The sequence below is a fragment of the Pongo abelii genome, chromosome X, assembly GCF_028885655.2.
Source record: "Pongo abelii isolate AG06213 chromosome X, NHGRI_mPonAbe1-v2.0_pri, whole genome shotgun sequence".
In the NCBI taxonomy this organism is placed as follows: domain Eukaryota; kingdom Metazoa; phylum Chordata; class Mammalia; order Primates; family Hominidae; genus Pongo; species Pongo abelii.
The window spans coordinates 24,026,031-24,050,015 of record NC_072008.2 but is presented as its reverse complement, the minus strand read 5'-3'; the positions used below and the strand labels follow the sequence as shown (position 1 = coordinate 24,050,015).

At 41.1% G+C, this 23,985-nt stretch overlaps 1 protein-coding gene across 2 annotated transcripts in view; it reads right to left on the bottom strand.

Moving 5' to 3' along the window:
- Positions 1-1,875: 1,875 nt before the first annotated feature.
- CXHXorf58 (chromosome X CXorf58 homolog) overlaps positions 1,876-23,985 on the bottom strand; it is a 31,592-nt gene continuing 9,482 nt past the window's right edge. Inside the window, exons 6-9 of one of the 2 annotated variants that reach the window (XM_009234667.3) lie at positions 14,061-14,192; positions 5,967-6,196; positions 2,680-2,827; positions 1,876-2,141 (exon numbers count right to left, since the gene is read on the bottom strand). In XM_009234667.3, the coding sequence (XP_009232942.1) occupies positions 2,082-2,141; positions 2,680-2,827; positions 5,967-6,196; positions 14,061-14,192 (570 nt within the window). In that variant the 3' untranslated portion in view covers positions 1,876-2,081. Of the gene's footprint in view, positions 2,142-2,673; positions 2,828-5,966; positions 6,197-14,060; positions 14,193-23,985 lie in introns of both variants that reach the window. The other variant, XM_002831461.5, reaches the window with a different exon arrangement.

Here is a 23,985-nt window from a genome sequence, read left to right as displayed (position 1 = left end):
TGGCTAGATAAATTATGCTTTATCAATTCAATGGGCTATTGTATACCTATTAAACTATTTTTAAGTGGATCATGTTTAAGATATAAGCGAAAAGTGACCGGGCATGGTGTCTCACGTCTGTAATCCCAGCACTTTGGGAGGCCAAGGCAGGTGATCACCTGAGGTCGGGAGTTCGAGATCAGCCTGACCAACATGGAGAAACCCTGTCTCTACTAAAAATACAAAATTAGCCAGGCGGGTGGCGCATGCCTGTAATCCCAGCTGCTCAGGAGGCTGAGGCAAGAGAATCGCTTGAACTCAGTAGGCGGAGGTTGCGGTGAGCTGAGATCGCACCATTGCACTCCAGCCTGGGCAACAAGAGCATAGCTCCGTCTCAAAAAAAAAAAAAAAAAAAAAAAAAAGATATAAGTGAAAAGTTTTAATCTATATGTTAGCTATTATTACAACTATGTGAAAAATATGTGTGCATTTAGACAGATTAGAAAGGTATAAGCAAATGAAAACAGTTGTTATATTATGGTGATGGGATTATGTGTAATTCTACTTTTAAAAGGATTTTCTGTGATGTCGTTATATTATTTAATGTGAGTTAAAAGAATCGATAGAAGACATGATCTCTGGGAGCAGAAGCTAGTTGCGCCTTAATATCCACTACCATTTCTTTTATGACAACAGAATTTTAGTTGGGTACATAAATGCCCCAAACAAAAAACATTTCCCAGCCTCTCCTGGAGCTAGGTGTTACGATGAGACAAAGTTATAGCTAATGAAATATGAGAAATGGGAATCCTGAAACATAAAGAGTATGTCCTTCCTTTGTCTTTTCCCTCCATCTTGCTACCTAAAATCTTCCTTTGTTATTACACACACTTATAGAGTCTGATATGCATTTGATCAGATGAGAGACTACATCCCAAATTAATGAATGAAAACATGTGTGACTCATGAGGACAAATAGCTGTTTTTCCATTCAACCAGTGTCCAGTACAAGCTCTGAAAACAAGGGGCTTATCATTCCATTTTTGAATATCAAATGACAATGCATTAATATCAAAGAGTGAACATTTATGTTAAATATATTCCAGTGAGAATCATACACATTTACTCCAATATTCTTTATCATGTAAGAGAATATTTTAGCAGAGAATGAGATCCTTTTATAGGCTGCCATGCCTGAATTAGATCAGCAATCAACCTACACATTTTAAAAGTCAAGTAAAATTAAAAATTGGATCTTTAAAGTTCAATAAATTATTGCACTTTAATTATCGTAGCCTCTCTGTAAAGTTTGATATAATCCAACAGCCTGGATCACAAAAGAAATCAATAATTTATACTATATTAGGAATAAAAATTTATCAATTGAAAATGAAATTGATAAATATTACTCCAAATAGACTTCATACTTGGAAAATATCCAAAGTAGATTAAAGCAGATGCAACATTCTGTCTCAGGTGCTTCCAATGCTCAATAGTGATTAGTTGTGCCATGTCATGCCTCCTGTAGCAATAAATCCATTATTACTTTTATTATCATTCAGAATAGGTCATTCACAAGCTGTTCTGTAAAAATGAATTTCAACCTTAAAAAAGACACTAGAAGCTGACTCAAAAGGAGGCTTTCATTCTGTGAATTCTAATATTTATGCTAAGTATGGCCTGTTCAGATATTTGTTTAAATGAAGGAAAATCAAAATCGAATAAAAGTCCCAGGGACTAATCTCTTGAACAAAACTGTATACTGCTAGTTCAAGGGCATCTAATAGAAATAATTTGTTTAGATTAAAATTCTGTCAGTAAAAGAATTTGTTCCTATGGCAATTCAAAAAGGCTTAAAATATGTCACACATTTAGTTAAGAGAGCATACTCAGGACTTATTCTATGTTATTTTCCTTTATTACACATACTCATCATTTATAAACAGACAAGCAGATTGTTAAACAACTTTGGTTTTCTGTCAATTAACTGTTCATTATCATGATGGAGAATCACTAGCTGCCAAGTTTTGATACCAGGAAAATGAGTCCTTTTTTCCTTTTCCAGCTGATACTCTGACATAGATTCCTTAGTTTTCACAATGTCAAAAGATGGAGTGGAGATGATAGTTATCCTTTGTACCTGATGGGCCCGTTTTTGGTTCCTAGGCAGAATTATCAATAACAGTAGGAAGTGTTATATATTTGGTTTTTACTACTTTATATTTTAATATTTGACTATATTTATCCTTATCTCAAAATATTTACAGCAATTATTTAAATTACAAAGTAATACATGACTGTTGTAAATTCCTATGATGTAAAAGTATACTGAGGCAGACTTTATATAGCATAGTTCTTAAGTTTAGATAGAAATGACTTCCATTTTGAAAAAACCACCATCAGAGATATGCTGAATCAACAGTGTCAGCATACAGAGAAAATAATTTTTTTTGCCAACCCATGCTGATATGGAGCCAAAACAGCTGGTTTTTATCAGAATTGCCACCAATATTAAGAATTTTTTAAAAAATGTTACCAAGATGAAATTCACTTTATACTATCCATGATAAATGTGTCAAATGTGTTTCAGCCTTGAACTTTAGATTAGGAAAATTTCATTTACGTAAGTACAGCTACTTTACAGACAGTTTGAATATTGTCCAAAACAATGAATTCAGTACAAGTTAAACTTACAGTCACCTCAGAAGTATTTTTTTCTTTAGCCAAATAAACTTTTCTCATTTTTTCAACTTTCATTTGAGCTTGCTTGGATCGACGACCCAGAAATTTAACTTGATTTTGCTGTTTGTAGGGCCGATATAGAGGTTGGACAGTTAAGTATGGACCCCTAGAAAATGTTTGTATTAAAAACAGAAAAATCACACAGAATAAAATATAAATGCAAAGCAAGTTCCAAATTTCATTAAAGCTTTCTCTAGCAAATATATCATAGACCTCAGCAACATTGGAGCAGCATTTCATGTAAGCTTTTAGGTTAAAGTTATCATTTCTGCTTGAGTTTACATAGCATGGTTCTTTATCTGGCACTTATGAAGGTGTACAGGTGATGATATTGACAGCAAAGATGATAAAAATTATAAAACCTGTTATCAATTTAAAATTAGCTTTCCTAGAAAATACTGTGTAGTAGCCATTTGAATCTTATTTTTTTACACCATATACTAACACAAAAAAGTATTACATTTCGTCCAGGCGCAGTGGCTCACGCCCGTAATCCCAGCACTTTGGGAGGCCGAGGCAAGCGGATCACCTGAGGTCAGGAGTTCGAGACCAGCCTGGCCAACATGGTGAAACCCTGTCTCTACTAAAAAAAAAAAAAATACAAAAATTAGCTGGGTGTGGTGGCGGGTGCCTGTAATCCCAGCTACTTGGGAGGCTGAGGCAGGAGAATTGCTTGAACCCAGGAGGCAGAGTTTGCAGTGAGCCAAGATTGTGCCACTGCACTCCAGCCTGGGCGACAGAGCGAGACTCCAGCTCAAAAAAAAAAAAAAAAAGTATTACATTTCATAATGGTTGGAAAAACAAGCTGTTTTTATCAGTGCTGGGATCAGATGCTATGTCCGTAATCCTCTTGTCCTTACCATTATAAGGCACATAGACTCAACTTTCAATGCCAGCATCTGCATCACTCAGTTTGAAAACTTTCTTTGAAAAGAAAAGTCTGCCGGCGCGGTGGCTCACATCTGTAATCCGAGCACTTTGGGAGGCCAAGGCGGGTGGATCACCTGAGGTCCGGAGTTCGAGACCAGCCTGACCAGCATGGAGAAACTCTGTCTCTACTAAAAATACAAAATCAGCCAGGCGTGGTGGCACATGCCTGTAATCCCAGCTACTCAGGAAGGCTGAGGCAGGAGAATCGCTTGAACCAGGGAGGCAGAGGTTGCAGGGAGCCGAGATTGTGCCATTGTACTCCAGCCTGGGTGACAAGAGCGAAACTCGGTCTCAAGAAAGAAAAAAAAAAAAAGAAAAGAAAAAAAAGAAAAGAAAAGCCCATGTGCAGGGGAGGTCAAAAGTGCCCGAGAATTAATATGTCCCTTCCTAAGCAACCCTTAACCAATGACTGATGGGTGTTGATGTATCAATACTGTAATTCCCTTGCCCTCTGTGGGATAATTCTGAGTTGCATGTTCTACATTGGCTCTGACATTCCCAGGGGAGATTAAGCTCCAGTTACCCACAGTGGTAACTTGCTTGCTAACACACACTGTTTTGGCTGCCTTCCACTTTTCTACCCTCTCCCTTCAGTTGTTCCTGGGATCACCTCCCAAATCTCTGTCTCAGGGTTTGCTTCTGGGAGATGCTAAACTACAACTGAAAGATGGCTTTATGAAAGTATTTTTTCTCTTCAATTGATTAATAATTTGGCTACTTATTTAGCTCTTAAATTACTTATTCTTGGATACTCAGTAGGATAAATCCAAATAGCAGGGAGATCAGGATTATATATGGTGGCAGAGAAAATTACATCATTTATTTGACCTTGGTGGTAATAGGGTTAAATTCTATATTCAGTGCTCATATGGATGAGTTAGAGAAAATCTATTTCATGACAGACTGTGCCCTAAACCAGGCCATCTGTCTGGCAAATGTATAGCCTTGATCATAAAATATATGGGTTAAATTATGTTATTGGGTCAGAATCACTCATCTCTACTCCTGAAAAAAAATCCCCAGCGTGTTTGCTTGACAGTGGGTCATCAGTGTCTTCTTCATGTACAAAGGGAGTATTTTTCATTTCAATTATAAGAGTGTGAAAATAGATTACCAGTAGGTCCTCTTACATATTATTATCTCTATCTTCTTTTAAGAAAGCAGCTTAATTTGTAAATAAGATGGGCTAAGTGAGGCTTAGTAATGGAAAGAGAAAACGAATATAATTGGAATGGTTATATTCTGTCCATGTTGTTTCAGACCATAATACATCTATTTTGCTACAACATCCATTTCTACAATGTGAACTGGCTCACATGCTATTGGTAAAAAGGGGAATGACGTCACTCTAATTTATATGCAATTTATCTTAGGCAAGGGGAGCCAGAGTAGCAAGAATAGAATTATAACCTTCAGCAAAAAAGGAAAAAGCCCTCAGTTCTGTGCTGCATGGGCAAGGGGAGCCCTTTTGGCTGTATTCATGAAAACAAAAATGAGCACCTGCATCAAGTGCTGTCTTCCCAGAGAGGCACACCCCACCCCCAACTCACTCTCGCTGCCCTCCAGCCTACTCCTCCCCTGCCCCCACTCCGGCCTTGGATGGCTCCTGGTTCTCGGCAGATCGCACTGCCTCTCATGTCCACTTAAAAGGCAGCCATGTGGCCAGGCATGGTGGCTCACACTTGTAATCCCAGCACTTTGGGAGGCTGAGGTGGGCAGGTCACAAGGTCAGGAGTTTGAGACCAGCCTGGCCAATATGGTGAAACTCAGTCTCTACTAAAAATACAAAAATTAGCCGGGCACGGTGGCAGGCACCTGTAGTCCCAGCTACTCAGGAGGCTGAGGCAGGAGAATCGCTTGAACCCGGGAGGCGGAGGTTGCAGTGAGCCTAGATTGCGCCATTGCACTCCAGCCTGGGCAACAGAGTGAGACTCCGTCTCAAAAAAAAAAAAAAAAAAAAAAAGGCAACCACGCTGGCCTGGGGTCCCACTTCCATGTGCACTGTCTCCATGCCCACTAACTGCTCTAATGAAAGAGTTGCGAGCATCTCCACTCTATGGTTGTTCTTTTTTTATATTTTCTGTGGCAGCCTCCAGCTACACTGAGCTGCCTGTCTGGTGGTACAAGTTAACTCCCCAAGTAGCAATTGTCCTTTTTGTTAGTGCTCTGTTTACAAAATTGCATACGTTTTGAGCAATCTGCCCCAACCCTATTTTTCCCATATATCCTATTATCTTTAGTGAGCTATCTGGCAGAATGTGAACATTTTCAGATATGCCCCTAGTATTGTAACCCCAGTGAAGAATCTGTTTTACCTAATTTCAGAAACAATCCGTAGCTGGTGCTTATGGATCTCTTGCGTTACTGGTCTCTGTAACAGAAACTTCATTTCATTTCGTAGACGGTTTGAGATCACTCCAGACTCTGAATAATGAACTATGTCATACATTAGCATTGTCCTGGGAATATTTTCAAGATTTAATTTGCGCCAGCTGTTATTTCTGCCGCCAGAAAATGCAGGGGCCTCATCGAAAAAACTGCGATACTGTAGGGAAAAAACAAGAATGATTAAGTTGGCCAGGTGCGGTGGCTCATACCTATAATCCCAGAACTTTGGGAGGCTGAGGTGGGTGGATCACCTGAGGTCAGGAGTTCGTAGACCAGCCTGACCAACATGGTGAAAACCCATCTCTACTAAAAATACAAAAATCAGCCAGGCGTGGTGGCGTGTGCCTGTGGTTCCAGCTACTCGGGAGGCTCAGGCAGGAGAATTGCTTGAACCCGGGAGGCGGAGGTTGCTGTGAGCCAAGATCTCGCCACTGCACTCCAGCCTGGGTGACAGAGTGACTCCATCTCAAAAAAAAAAAAAAAAAGAAAAGAAAAGAAAAAGAGAAAAAAACAATTAAGACTGATTAGTTGGCCAGGTGTGGTGGCTCACACCTGTAAGCCCAGCACTTTGGGAGCCTGAGGCAGGTGGGTCACTTGAGGTTGGGAGTTCGAGACCAGCCTGGCCAACATGGTGAAACCTGATAGCATTAGAAGATATACCTAATGTAAATGACAAGTTAATGGGTGCAGCACACCAACATGGCACATGTATACATATGTAACAAACCTGCACGTTGTGCACATGTACCCTAGAACTTAAAGTATAATAATAAAAAAAATACAAAAATTAGCTGGGCGTGGTGGTGCACACCTGTAGTCCCAGCTACTTGGGAGGCTGAGGCAGGAGGATCACCTGAGCCCAAGAGGCAGAGGTTGCAGTGAGCCGAGACTGCACACCACTGCACTCCAGCCGGGGCGACAGAGTGAGACTCTGTCTCAAAAAAAAAATTGATTGGTTGTGGGCGCTCTAAAATGTTTTTAGACACATTTCTCATGGTTCCACTCAAATGTCACTTCATCCAAAAGGCATTCTTTGACCCCACCTCTGAATTTTATTGGGATCTCTCTTCTATGACTCTTATTACTGACTACTCAATGTTTTAGTTATCTCTGTATGACTTAGCTCCCTTATTGGAAGGCAGGAGCTATGCTACACATTATCATGCACACAGTATCATACTCACTAAATATTTATTTAATGCATCAACATTTTTATGGCAAATATAACTCAGATAAGTTAAACTCAGATGGGCCTAAAAATTAATGATAATAGCTATGTGTTCTGCATACCTGGTAGAGCTTGTTCATGACATGCTTGGGTTGAGAGGACTTTTTTTTTTTTTTGAGACAGAGTCTCGTTCTGTCACCCAGGCTGGAGGACAGTGACATGATCATGGCTAGCAGCCTCAACCTCCCGGGCTCCAGTAATCCTCCTGAGTAGCTGGGACTACAGGTACATGCCACCATGTCTGGCTAATTTTTTTTTTTTTTTTTTTTGAGATGGAGTTTCACTCCTGTTGCCCAGGCTGCAGTGCAGTGACACGATCTCAGCTCACTGCAACCTCTGCCTCCCAGGTTCAAGTGATTCTCCTGCCTCAGCTTCCCGAGTAGCTGGGATTACAGGTGCATGCCACCGTGCCTGGCTAATTTTTTTTGTATTTTTAGTAGAGATGGGGTTTCACCATGTTGGCCAAGCTGGTCTCGAACTCCTGACCTCAGGTAATCCACTCACCTCGGCCTCCCAAAGTGCTGAGATTACAGGCGTGAGCCATCACGCCTGGCCAATTTTTTAATTTTTGTAGAGATAGGGTCTCACTATGTTGCCCAGGCTGTTGAGAGTACTTTTGCACAAACCTTTTTGGAAATATGAGTTCATCTCTAGTATGAAGTAGAGATTTTCACTATTTTCATTTGGAGTATTTGTAGAAATCCCACTTTTCTTTTTTTCCAATTTAAAATGATATTAAATTAGGAATTAAAAATACAAATATATATCATCAATTTAACATTATAATTGTGCATTTAAGAGCCAGGGATAGGGCAGGAGGAACTACGGTGCTAGGAAACAGAATAACAAGAAGGCCTTTAGGGTATATTACACAGTCACATTCATGCTTTCAAACACACACACACAGATACACATACACATACACTCTCAACACACACCCTCACACTCACATATACACATACACACTCACACACATACACACACACAGGCAATCCTACCTTTGCACCATTCATCTTTTTTTTTTTTCCTTTTTCTGGAGAATGGGGTCTCACTACGTTGCCCAGGCAGGTCTCAAACTCCTGGGCTCAAGCAATCCTCTGGCCTCTGCCTCACCAAGTGTTGGGATTACAGACATGAGCCACTGCACCCGGCCTTTTCTGACTTTTTTTTTGAGATGGAGTCTTGCTTTATCGCCCAGGCTGGAGTGCAGTGGCGCAATCTCGGCTCACTGCAACCTCCACCTCCTGGGCTCAAGCAATTCTCCTGCCTCAGCCTCCCAAGTAGCTGGGATTATAGGCGTGTGCCACCAGGCCCGGCTAATTTTTGTATTTTTAGTAGAGACAGGGTTTCATCATGTTGGCCAGGATGGTCTCGAACTTCTGACCTCAAGTGATCCACCCACCTCGGCCTCCCAAAGTGCTGGGATTACAGGCATGAGCCACCACGCCCGGCCTCCTGTTGCTAGCTCTTCAGCTCAAAGATCACAATATAAATGACAGATGATCATCATGATTAGTGACAAATCATGTCATACCTTCCAAAGTCAATCAGTGACTGGTCACTGTGAATCCGTTATTCATTTCACACACAAACAGCAAAGTATATAGTTGTGTTGCATTTTTGTCTCCCAATGATAAACCCATGTGACATTTTACAAAAATGGAAAATCAAAAGAGGGAATTGGCCGTCAAAGAAACAAAAAGTGGTACCACTTGAAGTGAAATTGGAATCAATCGTACATGGAGTTCTAGAAGAAACAGGTGACTGTGGGAATGCTGACACTGCCATCATTCAAGACGTTGCAGATCTACAGCTAGAGGAACTTGGTGAGGATGAACTTATCAACATAAATGAGGAAAGTGGCTGTGATAAAAAGATGAAGCTTTCCCAGTGGAAGTGATGCTGGCCAAAAAAAACTTCATACTGAAGGAACTCTGAGATATTTTGCAACATTTAAAGTGCAAAGAATAAAATGTTGGCAGCTGATCCAAATTTTAAAAGGAATATGACAATACATCAAGACATAGAAAAGATACTTATAAGTTATACTAGAAGAAGAAGAAGACAAGCACTGTTTAAAGTACTCTTGGTAAATTATGTTTTCACAGCTTTATTGAGGTTCACATACCATACAATTCACCATTTAAAGTGTACAATTCAATAGTTTCCAGTATATTCACAGTTGGTAAGATATTTTATGAAGAAACAAAACACTTTGTCTATGTTTCTAATGTTTTAAATTATAGTGTACTAAAAGTGTCCTAAATGTGTTGGGTTTTTTTCTTTCATTTTCCTATGTATTTATAACAGACAGCAAAAGAGTTTTTAATGTTTTGACAAAGAAGCTTGTTTTGTTTTGTTTTCAGAGATGGGGTCTCACTATGTTGCCCGGGCTACCCTCAAACTCCTGGGCTTAAGTGATCCTCTTGCCTCAGCCTCCCGAGTAGCTGGGACTACAGACAAAAAGTTTGAAAAGTCACAGGACAATCACAATTTTCCCCACAGATTATTAAGTTTGCTTTGCATGGTTTCAATTTGCTGGTCATTTTTATGGTCCTGCACTGCCATGCAAAGTAAGGCTGTGTATTTTTTTTCCTGAGTGAAGTAGTAAAATGGGTAAATATCATAGATCTGTCAATCATCTGCTCTGCCACTTATCAGATCTGTCTGTGACCTCAGGCAAGTTTTTTTGAGGCTTGTTAAACTTCATTTTTCTCATTTGTAAAAAAGGTCACATAATTTACAAACTTGAAGATGAAAGAAGATAACACGCATGTAAAGAGCTAAAGACAGTGCCACACCCGTATAAGGACTCAAACGTCAACAATGATCTTATCTCTCTCTTCCAATATGTCTATCTGGGGACTCCTCTCTATGACATTAATCCTTGACGTGTTCACAATCTGAAAGTATGTGGTCTTTGTCCTTAGCAAAGATAGTTAGCATTTCCTGGTTCACTTCCCTAAACTCACAGGCTAAGTCTCTAAAAGAAAGAAAACATAATTGGGAGTCTCTAAGGCACTGCATTAATTTCATGTTTCACACTGAAGCAAATGAGTGAATAGTTAAGGCTGTATACAGACATACCTCAGAGATATTGTGGGTCCAGTTGCAGACCACGGTAATAAAGTGAATATCACAAATAGGGTCATGCTAATTTTTTGGTTTCCCAGTGCATATAAAAGTTATGTTTACATTATACTGTAGTTTGTTAAGTGTGCAACAGCATTGTTTCAAAAAAAATGTACATACTTTAATTTAAAAATACTTTGTTATGGCTGGGCACAATGGCTCATGCCTGTAATGCCAGAACTTACGGAGGAAGAGCTGACAGGATCACTTGTGCCCAGAAGTTCGAGACCAGCCTGGGAAACATAGCAAGACCCCATCTCCACAAAAAGAAAAAAAATACTTTATTGCTAAAAAAAATGTTAATGATCATCTGAGCCTTCAGTGAGTCCTATTCTTTTTGCTGGTGGAGAGTCTTGCCTTGATGTGGATGGCTGCTGACTGATCAGGGTACTGGTTGCTGAAGGCTGGGGTGGCTGTGGATTTTTTTTTTTTTTTTTTGAGACAGGGTCTCACTCTGTTGCCCAGGCTGGAGTGCAATCATGGCTAAAGCAATCCTCCCACCTCAGCCTCCTGAGTAGCTGGGACCATAGGGGCATACCACCACACCTGGCTAATTTTGGTGGGGGGGTAATTTTTGTAGAGACAGGGTCTCCCTATATTGCCCAGGCTGGTCTCAAACTCCATCTTCAAGAGATCCTCCCATCTCAGCCTCCCAAAGTACTGGGATTACAGCCATGAGCCACCGTGCCCAGCTCATGAATGTTCTCAATAGCATCTAGAATGGTGAATCGTTTCTGGATTTTTAAAATTTACTTTACCCAGATCCATCAGGGGAATCATTGTCTATGGCAGCTATAGCCTTATGAAACATATTTCTTTTTTTTTTTTTTGAGACAGAGTCTTGCCCTGTCGCCCAGGCTGGAGTGCAGCAGCGCAATCTTGGCTCACTGCAAGCTCCGCCTCCTGGGTTCATGCCATTCTCCTGCCTCAGCCTCCCAAGTAGCTGGGAGTACAGGCGCCCACCACCACGCCCGGCTAATTTTTGTATTTTTTAGTAGAGACAGGGTTTCACAGTGTTAGCCAGGATGGTCTCGATCTCCTGACCTTGTGATCCACCCGCCTCGGCCTCCCAAAGTGCTGGGATTACAGGCCTGAGCCACTCCGCCTGGGCAGATTTAGCATAATTCTTAAGGGCTCTAAAATTTTCAGAATGGTAAATGAGAACTGGCTTTAAGTTAAAGTTACCAGCTGCATTAGACCCTAACAAGAGACTCAGCCTGTCCTTTGAAGCCAGGCATTGACTTCTCCTCTCTAGCTGTGAAAGCCCTAGAGGGCATCTTCTAACAGTATAAGGCCGTTTTGTCTACATTGAAAATCTGTTGTTTAGTGCAGCCACCTTCAACAATTATCTTAGTGAGATCTTCTGGATAACTTGCTGCAGCTTCTCCATCAGCACTTGCTGCTTCACCTTGCACTTTTATGTTATAAAGACGGCTTCTTTCCCTAAACTTCACGAACAACCTCTGCTAGCTTCCAAAGTTTCTTCTGCAGCTTCCTCACCTCTCTGATCCTTCATAGAATTGAAGAGAGTTAAGGCCTTGCTCTGGATTAGGCTTTGGTTTAAGGGAATATTGTGGCTGGTTTTTCTTTTTTTTCTTTTTTTCCTTTTTTTTTTTTTGAGACGGAGTCTCACTCTGTTGCCCAGACTGGAGTGCAGTGGCACAATCTCGGCTCACTGCAAGCTCCGCCTCCTGGGTTCACGCCATTCTCCCACCTCAGCCTCCCTAGTAGCTGAGACTATAGGTGCCCGCCACCATGCCCGGCTAATTTTTTGTATTTTTAGTAGAGATGGGGTTTCACCATGTTAGCCAGGATGGTCTCGATCTCCTGACCTCGTGATCCGCCCACCTCGGCCTCCCAAAGTGCTGGGATTACAGGCGTGAGTGGCTGGTTTAATTTTCTATCCAGACCACTAACACTTTCTCCATATCAGCAATAAGGCTATTTTGCTTTCTTAGCATTTGTGTGTTCGCTGGAGTAGCTCTTTTAATTTCCTTCAAAAATTTTTCCTTTGCATTCACAACACGTTTAACTCTTTGGTGCAAAGGTCTAGCTTTTGGCCTATCTCAGCTTTTGACATGCCTTCCTCACTAAGCTTCGTCATTTCTAGCTTTTGATTTAAAGTGAGAGGCGCATGATTCTTTCACTCAAACACTTAGAGGCCACTATAGGATTATTAATTGGCCTAATTTCAATATTGTTGTGTCTCAGAAAATAGAGAGACCAGAGGGGAACGAGAGAGATAATGGAATGGCTGGTTGGTGGAGCAGTCAGAACACATACATTTATTGGTTAAGTTTGCCATCTTATATGGGCTCAGTTTGTGGTGCTCCAAAACAATTACAATAGTAACATCAAAGATCACTGATCACAGTTCACCATAACAGATATAATAATAATGAAAAGATTTGAAATATTGCAAGAATGACCAAAACGTGACACAGAGACACAAAGCAAGCACATGCTATTGGAAAAATGGCACTGATAGATTTGCTTGATGCAGGTTTGCCACAAACCTTCCATTTGTGAAAACACAACATCGGCCAGGCGTGGTGGCTCATGCTTGTAATCCCAGTACTTTGGGAGGCCGAGATGGGCAGATCACCTAAGGTCAGGAGTTTGAGACCAGCCTGGCCAATATGGTGAAACCCCGTCTCTACTAAAAATACAAAAAAATTAGCTGGGCGCGGTGGCGCATGCCTGTAATCCCAGCTACTCGGGAGGCTGAGGCAGGAGAATTGCTTGAACCCAAGAGGCAGAGGTTGCAGTGAGCTGGGATTGCACCATTGCACTCCAGCCTGGGCGACAAGAGCGAAACTCTGTCTCAAAAAAAAAAAGTATGTAACTCAATGGTTTTTAGTATATTCACAATGTTGTACAACTATCACCACTGCCTATGAATATTTCAGAATATTTCCATCACCCCAGAAGAACCCCCAAATTCCTTAGCTATCACCCTCCCTACATACAAAAAGCTATATATCACATGATTTCCTTTATATGAAATATCCGGATTAGGCAAATCCATAGAGACAGAATGCAGACTGGTGGTTTATGGGGCTGGAATGATGCAGGAATGGAGAGTGACTGCTTACTGGATGCAGGGTTTCCTTTCGGGGTAATGAAAAGGTTCTGGAACTAGATGGTGGTGATGCTTGCACAACCCTGTGAATGTACTTAATGCCCCTGAATTGTACACTTTAAAATGGTCAATTTTATGATGAGAACACATGGACACATAGAGGGGAACAACACACACTGGGGCTTACCAGAGGGTGGAAGGTGGGAGGAGGGACAGGATCAGGAAACATAACTAATGGGCACTAGGCCTAATACTTGGGTGACAAAATAATCTGAACAACAAACCCCCCTGACACGAGTTTACCTATATACAACAACAAACCTCCACATGTACCCCTGAACTTAAAATAAAAGTTAAATTAAAAAAAATTTTTAAAAGGAAGTTCTAGTGCTTGGGTATCTGAAAATAAGTTTCATTCTATAGAATATATTTGAAAAATAAAATAAAATATAATAAAATAGTAAATTTTATATTGTGTTATATTTTACCATAATAAAAAAGTATGATTCTATCTTCTTAGATGACAGAGTTAGGAAGACTTGCTTGGTTTGTTTGTTTTTCTAAATCTAAATTCCTTACTTGTACATAATCTTGCATGGTGACAACATCCATTATATCAGTTACTTTGGACTTCGGGAAAATACGTTCATCTTCCATAATGATACGGTGAAATTTCCTTTCCCCCATTAGTTTGCAAGCATCAACCACTGCCTGTAAAGAGAATAGAAAACAGACTTTAAAAATAGTAGAACAGCATTAATTATCAGCACGCCCTTTACATATTTCTTCTGACAAATACATCAAATATTGTTCCTTTCTTCTAGCAGCTTGCTATTCAATAGAAAGGCTGCATTTGCAAAGAGATTATATAGGGATTATTAAACCACTTAAAATTTCCATAGCCTTATCTACATAGCTTTTTTTTTTTTTTTTTGAAACGGAGTCTTGCTCTGTCACCTAGGCTGGAGAACAGTGGCACCATCTCGGCTCACTGCAACCTCCACCTCCCGTGTTCAAGCGATTCTCCTGCCTCAGCCTCCTGAGTAGCTGGGACTACAGGCGCATGCCACCACACCTGGCTAATTTTTTGTATTTTTAGTAGAGACCAGGTTTCGCCGTGTTAGCCAGGATGGTCTCGATCTACTGATCTTGTGATCCGCTCACCTCGGCCTCCCAAATTGCTGGGATTATAGGCGTGAGCCACCGCGCCAGACCATCTACATAGTTTTTAAATGCAGCTAGAGGAATTGCTGAGTCCAGAATCCTCAGAGAACATAGTTTTAAAACAACTGGGTTTTCCCCTTAAAAGACTTTTAATTCTTTTATTTTAAAAAGCAAAACAAACCTGTAATATCATTTGTGCGGTCAATGCAGAGAAAACTTATCTGGTGATTCAATGAGTTACCGTTGGAACTGCAATGAAATGTGTCACTGGTACCACCTCTCTTTTATGTGTTAATACACTGCCGGTAAGTGGAAACGTGTATGTTTCAGACTGTTTAAGCCTCCCTCCCTTCAGACTTCATTCTCAGCAGCTAAAAAGTGGCAAATAGAGGGGTTTTCTTTTCTCTCCCAAATGTCAACATTTTATGCTCAAGGAAAGCACCTGAGAGGTCAGAGACAGAAGAATCACAGAATATATGGAAGCTCAAATCCTGTTGGGCCCTACTTATACCATACCCTTCCACATATAAGTATCCTGTGCTAAGAGCTATACATAGACTGTGAGTAGAGACTTAAGTACTCTGCACCCCCCCAATAGTATGTGCTGACTCTTCTAACACATATTTATGTTACAGATCTGTACTTCTGGCCACAAAGGGTATGTTTACATGAAGGGAAGGACAGCACAAAAGAAAATTCAGGGCGGGCGCGGTGGCTCACGCCTGTAATTCCAGCACTTTGGGAGGCTGAGGCAGGTGGATCACCTGAGGTCAGGAGTTCGAGACCAGCCTGGCCAACATGGTGAAACCCCGTCTCTACTAAAAATACAAAAATTAGCCAGGCGTGGTGGCAGGTGCCTGTAATCTCAGCTACTCGGGAGGCTGAGGCAGGAGAATCGCTTGAACCCGGGAGGCGGAGGTTGCAGTGAGCCGAGATCGTGCCACTGTACTCCAGCCTAGGGGACACAGCAAGACTCCGTCTCAAAAAAAGAAAAGAAAAGAAAAGAAAATTCAAACACTTCTTGATTCCAGATAAATTTCTTTTTTCCTTTGTATGTCAGAATGCAGTATTTGTGAAAGTATGGGAACTCTGTGTTATAATGTTGATACAAGGCCTAAAAGAGTGGTTGAGGCCAGGCACGGTGGTTCACACCTGTAATCGCAGCACTTTGGAAGGCCGAGGCTGGCGGATCACCTGAGGTCAGGAGTTCGAGATCAGCCTGGCAAACATGGCAAAACCCTTTTTCTACTAAAAATACAAAAATTAGCCTAGCATGGTGGCATGTGCCTGTAAACCCAGCTACTCGGGAGGCTGAGGCAGGAGAATCGCTTGAACCTGAGAGGTGGAGGTTGCAGTGAGCTGAGATCATGCCACTGCACTCTGCACTCCAGTCTGGGTGACAGAGTGAGATCTGTCTCAAAAAAAAAAAAAAAAGAAAAGAAAGAGTGGTTGAGACGGGATCAAAACTGAGAATCACTGTTCTTTTTTCTTAACACACAACAGCAAGCTATAATGCATTTTCTATTCCAATTCTCACTTTTCTTATTCAGACTATTCCTTTATTTATTTTTTTAAATTCCAAAGCTTAGAATATCACAGACACATGTAGAAAATGAAAAAGGAAGAAAACATTCAAGTGGCTGAATGGTTGAAGTTTTATTCCTAACGTATAGAACTGAAGAGACAAACAGTTTAGTGAAAATGTGATATGGAGCTTTCCTTTAGGTAGATCATTTTTGCTTTATATTTCATTAATTTCTTTTTTTTTTCAGCATGCTATTTTATTGATGTAACAACATTTTCAATAAAGTTGGTAAATTATCACTATATTACTGTCTTATAGCAACATAGTAAGAGCTCTAGAGATCATATAAGTATAAAATGTGAATTTAAAAAAACAATGAATATGTAGGATTTTTATTAGGGCAAGCATTTCCATAACCATAAATATTTCTTTTTTTTTTATTATTACACTTTAAGTTTTAGGGTACATGTGCACAACGTGCAGGTTAGTTACATATGTATACATGTGCCATGTTGGTGTGCTGCACCCATCAACTCATCATTTAACATTAGGTATATCTCCTAATGCTATCCCTCCCCCCTCCCCCAACCCCACAACAAATTTCTTTATATATTACACAACTAAAGAAAAGATAGGCCGGGTGTAGTAGCTCACACCTGTAATCCCAGCACTCTGGGAGGCCAAAGTGGGTGGATCACCCAAGGTCAGGGGTTTGATTCCAGCCTGGCCAACATGGTGAAACCCCGTCTCTACTAAAAAATACAAAAATTAGCTAGGCAGGATGGTGAGCACCTGTAATCCCAGCTACTTGGGAGGCTGAGGCAGGAGAATCGCTTGAACCCGGGAGGTGGAGGTTGAACTGAGCCGAGATTGTGCCACTGCACTCCGGCCTGGGGACAGAGTGAGACTCCATCTCATAAATAAATAAATAAATAAATAAATAAATAAATAAAATAAAGATAGTATTGGCAAATCTCTCCATTATGTTTTCTTGCAATTAATTTCCAACATTTTATGGTTCTAATTAACCAGCCCCACAGTGACACTAAAGGTAAAAACAAGTAATTGTACACTGAACAGGTATGAAGACCATATAATTTCTGCTTCAGGAATTTCTATAGGCATAACTATAATTTACTTTAGCTCAAGTTACTAAAAAAGGGTTTTTAAAATTTTTATTATTATTTTTTGAGACGGAGTCTTGCTCTGTCACCCAGGCTGGAGTGCAGTGGTGCCATTTCGGCAGACTGCAACCTCCGCCTTCTGGGTTCGAGCGATTCTCCTGCCTCAGCCTCCTGAGTAGCTGGGACTACAGGCGTGCACCACCATGCCCAGCTAATTTTTGTTTTCAGTAGAGACGGGGTTTCACCATGTTGGCCAGGCTGGTCTCGAACTCCTGACCTTCTGTTCCACCTGCCTTGGCCTCCCAAAGTGTTGGGGTTACGCCCAGCTAATTTTTGTATTTTCAGTAGAGACGGGGTTTCACCATGTTGGCCAGGCTGGTCTCGAACTCCTGACCTTCTGTTCCGCCCACCTTGGCCTCCCAAAGTGTTGGGATTACAGGCATGAGCCACAGTACAAAAGGTATTTATTTAGGGTTTTTTTTTTCTGAGACAGTCTCCCTCTATCACCCAGGCTGGAGTGCAGTGGTGCCATCTTGACTCACTGCAACTTCTGCCTCCCGGGTTCAAGCAATTCTCCTGCCTCAGCCTCCTGAGTAGCTGGGACTACAGGTGCGTGCCACCATGCCTGGCTAACTTTTTTTTTGTATTTTTAGTAGAGACAGTTTTGCCATTTTGGCCACGCTGGTCCTGAAATGATCTCAAGTGATCCGCCCACCTTAGCCTCCCAAAAAAGGTATTTATTGACAGGTCCTCCCTACACTGCCCTACTCAGCCACCACCACCGATCTCTCCAAGACCCAGTTTCCTTATGTGTGCAGTGCCTCAGCTGTGTGCCTCATCTGTGTCTGGCCCATTCTGGTCCCTCAGCCAAAGAAAAACATGCCTGGCAGCATAGGGCAAGCTCTCTGCCCACCTGTGAGAGGAGTTTGAGAAATGTTTGCTGTCCAATGGCCAAGATGTTCTTTCTCAGACATCTGCAGTGTATGGCCAAAGTCAAGAAAGTCCTTCTCCATAGGAAGCAATGGGAAAGAAGAGCCTAGAGCCAGGAGAAAAGCAAGGGCAAAAACTAGGCAAAGATTCCAGGATACCAGCCAATCAGGGTAGGATTCAAGAGGCAGGTTCTGTTCTTAGTGGGTGACTCAAAGCGTCAAAGCGGGCCATCTCTAAATCTGGCACTTATCCTGATACTCAGCATCTCTGTGGCCAGAAGCCCCCATAGCTCTGCAGCTATTTGCTGGCCTAGATCCACACTTGGGCTTGTAAAGCTACTGTAGTATCTCAAGACATTTTCCCGTTTCTACTGGGAACTGTCACTCATGGAAGAGGTAATAACTGGTATCCACACATTGGAAGAGTTTCTTGGTTTGGAACAATTCAATTACATACGGGCTCAGAATAAACAAAACCAACATAACTGCATGGTTGTTTTAACCTCAAAATGTACATAGTACAGTGGAAACACAGAGAAGTGTTCAAGTCTCAGTTATGCTCCTGGCAAGTCTTTCCAACTTCTAGCTTCCTAATAGGGAAAATGGGAATAATGTGTCCCTAACCAGAGTTATTGCAGGGCCATCTAAGAGAATGTGTATGCTGCTGTTTAGCATAGTTCCTAACTCTCAGGAGTGGTTAAGAACTGGGACTTTGGAGGCAGGCTACTAGGTCTTGATCTCAGTTCCTTCATTTTCTAGGTGTGAGACCTTAGGCAAGTTAGTCTTTTTTGTTTGTTTGTTTTTGTTTTTGTTTTTGCTTTTTTTGAGACAGACTCTCACTCTGCCACTCAGGCTGGAGTGCAGTGGTGCAATCTCGGCTCACTGCAACCTCCGCCTCCTGGGTTCAAGCGATCCTCCTGCCTTAGCCTCCCAAGTAGCTGGGATTACAGGCACATGCCACTGCACTTGGCTAATTTTTGTATTTTTAGTAGAGATGGGTTTCACCATGTTGGCCAGGCTGGTCTCGAACTCCTGACCTCAAGTGATCCACCTGCCTTGGCCTCCCAAAGTGTTAGGATTACAAGCGTCAGCCACAGCACCCGGCCCTCAGTCTTTTTTAAAATGAGGATAATAACAGAAAATACACTGTAGTGTTTATGATAATTAAATATAGTCATGTGCATAAAATGTTTAAGATCATATTTGATATAAAGTGCTCAGTAGGCTCAGCACTTTGGGAGGCAGAAGTGGGCAGATCGCTTGAGGCCAGGAGTTCGAGATCAGCCTGGCCAACATAGCAAAACCTCCTCTCTACTAAAAAAAATACAAAAATTAGCCAGGCGTGGTGGCACACGTCTGTAATCCCAGCTACTCAGCTGGCTGAGACATGAGAATTGCTTGAGCCTGGGAGGGGGAGGTTGCAGTGAGCCGAGATTGCAAGATGGTGCCACTGCACTCCAGCTTTGGCAACAGATTAAGACCTTGTCTAAAAAACAACAACAACAACAACAAAAAAGCAAAAAAACCCACAAAAAACAAAAACAAACAAACAAAAAACACAAAGAGACAAAGAGCAACAGAGTTGAGTAAGCTTAGAGTGAGAAATATTCCATATTTACAAGTTTTCTATCAACCACGAATCCAAGTGTTACCAGAGTTTGTTTTGAAGCTGAACTAAAGGGAAAAAGGAACCTTAAACTGTTCTCTTCAAGTTGGGTGTGTTCTGATCATTTAAAACCCATTATGATGTTTAGTGAAAAATTCAAGGTCAATAGTATGACCACATTTTTATAATAAGAACAAAATTTAAAAATCTCTATGTGTATATTTTCACGGGAAACATGAAGGATACACAGCAAACCATTAACAATGACTACCCCAGGAGAGTGAAAGTTGTAGCACAGAAGATAAAGGCACGGAGGCATATTTTTCTATCTGTGGGCTAATTTAAACAAAAATTTGTTATTATACAGCATTATGATGAGTTTTAATGCATAAGCAGTGATTTCCAATCACTGCCTCTAAGGTTCTCATTTGCTCAAGCCTGTGTACAGCAAGGGGGTGGCAGGAGTAGACCCAGGAGGATTTCAGTTCTTGAAAAAGCCTCATTATATAATCCTAGGAAAGAAACAATTGATGATATTTTATAGGGGTAACTACAAGCTTATTCTATACATAAATGTGGCATAAATTTATCCTTCAAATAGGATAAACACATACTTCCACATTTGAAGTCGATCTATATAAATATTAATGTTCTCGAAACACCATATTCCATAATGAAAACATGTAGCTCATTTTCTAGGTTTTTTTTTTTTTTTTTTTTTGGAGGGAGTTTTGCTCTTGTTGCCCAGGCTGGAGTGCAATGATGCGATCTCGGCTCACTGCAACCTCTGCCTCCCAGGTTCAAGCGATTCTCTTGCCTCAGCCTCCCAAGTAGCTGGGATTACAGGCGCCCACCACCACACCCGGCTAATTTTGTATTTTAGGTAGAGACGGGGTTTCACCATGTTGGCCAGGCTGGTCTCGAACTCCTGACCTCAGGTTATTCTCCCGCCTCGGCCTCCCAAAGTGCTGGGATTACAAGCATGAGTCACCGCGCCTGGCCTCATTTGATAATTTTCTGAAATAAAGTTAAATTTTCTCTGATACTACCTGAGAACATGGAGAAAAGTGGTCCCTTTTCCTTTTCTAAAACTCTTCAGTCAATGCCGCACATGCAGGATCTGATCAGAAACTGCCAGGCTGTGTGGTCTTCTCTCCTGCATACATGCTAGAACTCATGATTTAAGATGGGCCACAGTTTTTGTGTACAACATTTCCAGAAGGGGGATCTTGCCAGGGTTACAGAAAAATAACCTTTGATGTGTGGTTTATAAATGGCTAAATATGAGAATGTCCATCTTTTTAAAACTTAAATATAGTCATGTATAAGGGTCCAAGGAGTAAAACCTGTACTGTAGAGCCTTGCTATTAAAAGTGTGGTTTATATCACAAGCCTGTCCGGATTCGCCACCTGCTGACTGTAGAGCCCTTGGGCCTTGAGTAAATGGTAGCCAGGCAGTGGTCACTGTGGGCCTTGGGAGAGACTCAGTGCTATGCTTGCTTCAGGTCCGACCCAGTGCAGTCCCAGTGGTGGTGGTGGCCACAAGGGTGCTTGTTTTACCCCTCCCCCAGCTCCAGGCTGCTCAGTACAGAAAGAGAGAGATTCCATTTATTGGGGAAAAAGTAGGGAAAGAGAACAAAAGTCTCTGTCTGGTAATCCAGGGAATTCTTCCGGATTCTAGCCAAGAACAACAAGGCAGTACCTCTACAAGTCTGCAAGAGCCACAGTGTTACTGGGCTTGGGGTGCCCCCTAATGCAGATATGGCCGCAGTGACCAAAGATTTAGATCACAACACCTGAGTCCCTTTGAATACTTGGAAAGCCTTTTCACGAAGGACAGGTTACAAACAAGCCCAGACTGTAAAGACTACAATAAATACTACAATACCTAACTCTTCAACGCCCAGACATTGGCAAACGTCCATAAGCATCAAGACCATTCGGGAAAACATGACCTCACCAAAGAAACTAAATAAGGCACCAGTGATCAATCCTAGAGAGACAGAGGTATGTAACTTTTCAGACAGAGAATTCAAAATAGCTGTTTTTGTGTTCATGTTCTGATGTAAAAAAACAAAAAACAAACAAACAAAATAGCTGTTTTGAGAAAGCTCAACAAAATTCAAGATAACACAGAGAAGGAATTCAGAAACCTATCAGATAAATTTAACAAAGAGACTGAAATAATTAAAAATAATCGAGCAGAAATTCTGGAGCTGAAAAATGCAGTGGACACACTGAAGAATGCATCAGAGTCTCCTAACAGAGGAACTGATCATGCAGAAGAATTAGTGAACCTGAAGATAGGCTATTTGAAAATACACAATTAGAGCAGACAAAAGAAAAAAAAATAAAAAAGAATGACTCATGCCTACAAGATCTAGAAAATAGCCTCAAAAGGGTGAATCTAAGAATTATTGGCCCTAAAAAGGAGGTAGAGAGATAGATCAGTGTAGAAAGTTTATTCAAAGGGATAATAGCAGAGAACTCCCCAAATTCAGAGAAAGATATCAATATCCAAGTAAAGAAGGTTACAGAACACCAAGCAGATTTAACCCAAAGACTACCTCAAGGCATTTAATAATCAAACTCCCAAAGGTCAAGGATAAAGAAAGAATCCTAAAATCAGCAAGAGAAAAGAAACAAACAACATACAAAGGAGTTCCAATACGTCTGGCAGCAGACTTCTCATTGGAAGCCTTACAGGCTGAGAGAGTGATGTAACATATTTAAAGTGCTGAAGGAAAAATAAAAACTTTTATCCTAGAATAGTATATGCAGTGAAAATATCCTTCAAAGATGAAGGAGAAATAAAGACTTTCTCAGACAAAAGCTTAGGAATTTTGTCAATAACAGACTTGTCCTACAAGAAATGCTAAAGGGAATTCTTCAATCTGAAAGAAAAGGTCATTAATAAACAATAAGAAATCTGAAAGTACAAAATTCACTGGTAATAGTAAGTACACAGAAAAACAGAGTATTATAACATTGCAATTGTGGTGTGTAAACTACTCATATCTTGAATAGAAAGACTAGAAGATGAACTGATCAAAAATAATAACATTAACTTTTCAAGACATAGACAATACAATAAGATATTAATAGAAACAACAAAAAGTTAAAAAGTGGGGAGATGAAGTTAAAGTGCAGAGTTTTTATTTGGTTTCTCTTTGCTTGTTTGTTATTTTTTTTGTCTGTTGATGCAATCTGTGTTAATCTGTCACCAGTTTAAAATAATGGGTTATAAGATATTGTTTGCAAGCCTCATGGTAACCTCAAATCCCAAAACATACAACAGATACACAAAAAATAAAAAGCAAGAAATTAAAACATACCACCAGAGAAAATCACCTTCACTAAAAGGAAGGCAGGAAGGAAGGAAAGAAGAGAAGACCACAAAACAACCAGAACAAATAAAAAAATGGCAAAACTAAGTCTGTACTTCTCAGTAATAACATTCATGTAAATGGACTAAACTCTCCAATCAAAAGATATAGAGTGGCTGAATGAATTTAAAAAAAAGTGTAGTTTTGAGGTCAGGAGATTGAGACCATCCTGGCTAACACGGTGAAACCCCATCTCTACTAAAAATACAAAAAAAATTAGCCGAGCGTGGTGGCGGGAGCCTGTAGTCCCAGCTACTCGGGAGGCTGAGGCAGGAGAATGGTGTGAACCTGGGAGGTGGAGCTTGCAGTGAGCCAAGATCGTGCCACTGCACTCCAGCCTGGGCGACAGAGCGAGACTCCGTCTCAAAAAAATAAAATAAAGTAAAATAAAATAAAATAAAATAAAATAAAAAAGTGTGGTTTATGGACCAGCAGCAGCAGCAGCATTTTAACAAGATTCCCAGGTGATTCCTATACTGTAGACACAGTTTGTGGTGAATATTCATGAAACTTAAAAGTATGATGAGAGTGCCAGGCGTGGTGGCTCACGCCTGTAATCCCAGCACTTTGGGATGCCGAGGCGGGCAAATCACCTGAGGTCAGGAGTTCAAGACCAGCCTGGCCAACATGGTGAAACCCCGTCTCTACTAAAAATACAAAAATTGGCCAGGTATGGTGGCTCATGCCTGTAATCCCAGCTACCTGGGAGGCTGAGGCAGGAGAATCACTTGAACCTGGGAGGCAGAGGTTGTGGTGAGCTGAGATCGCAC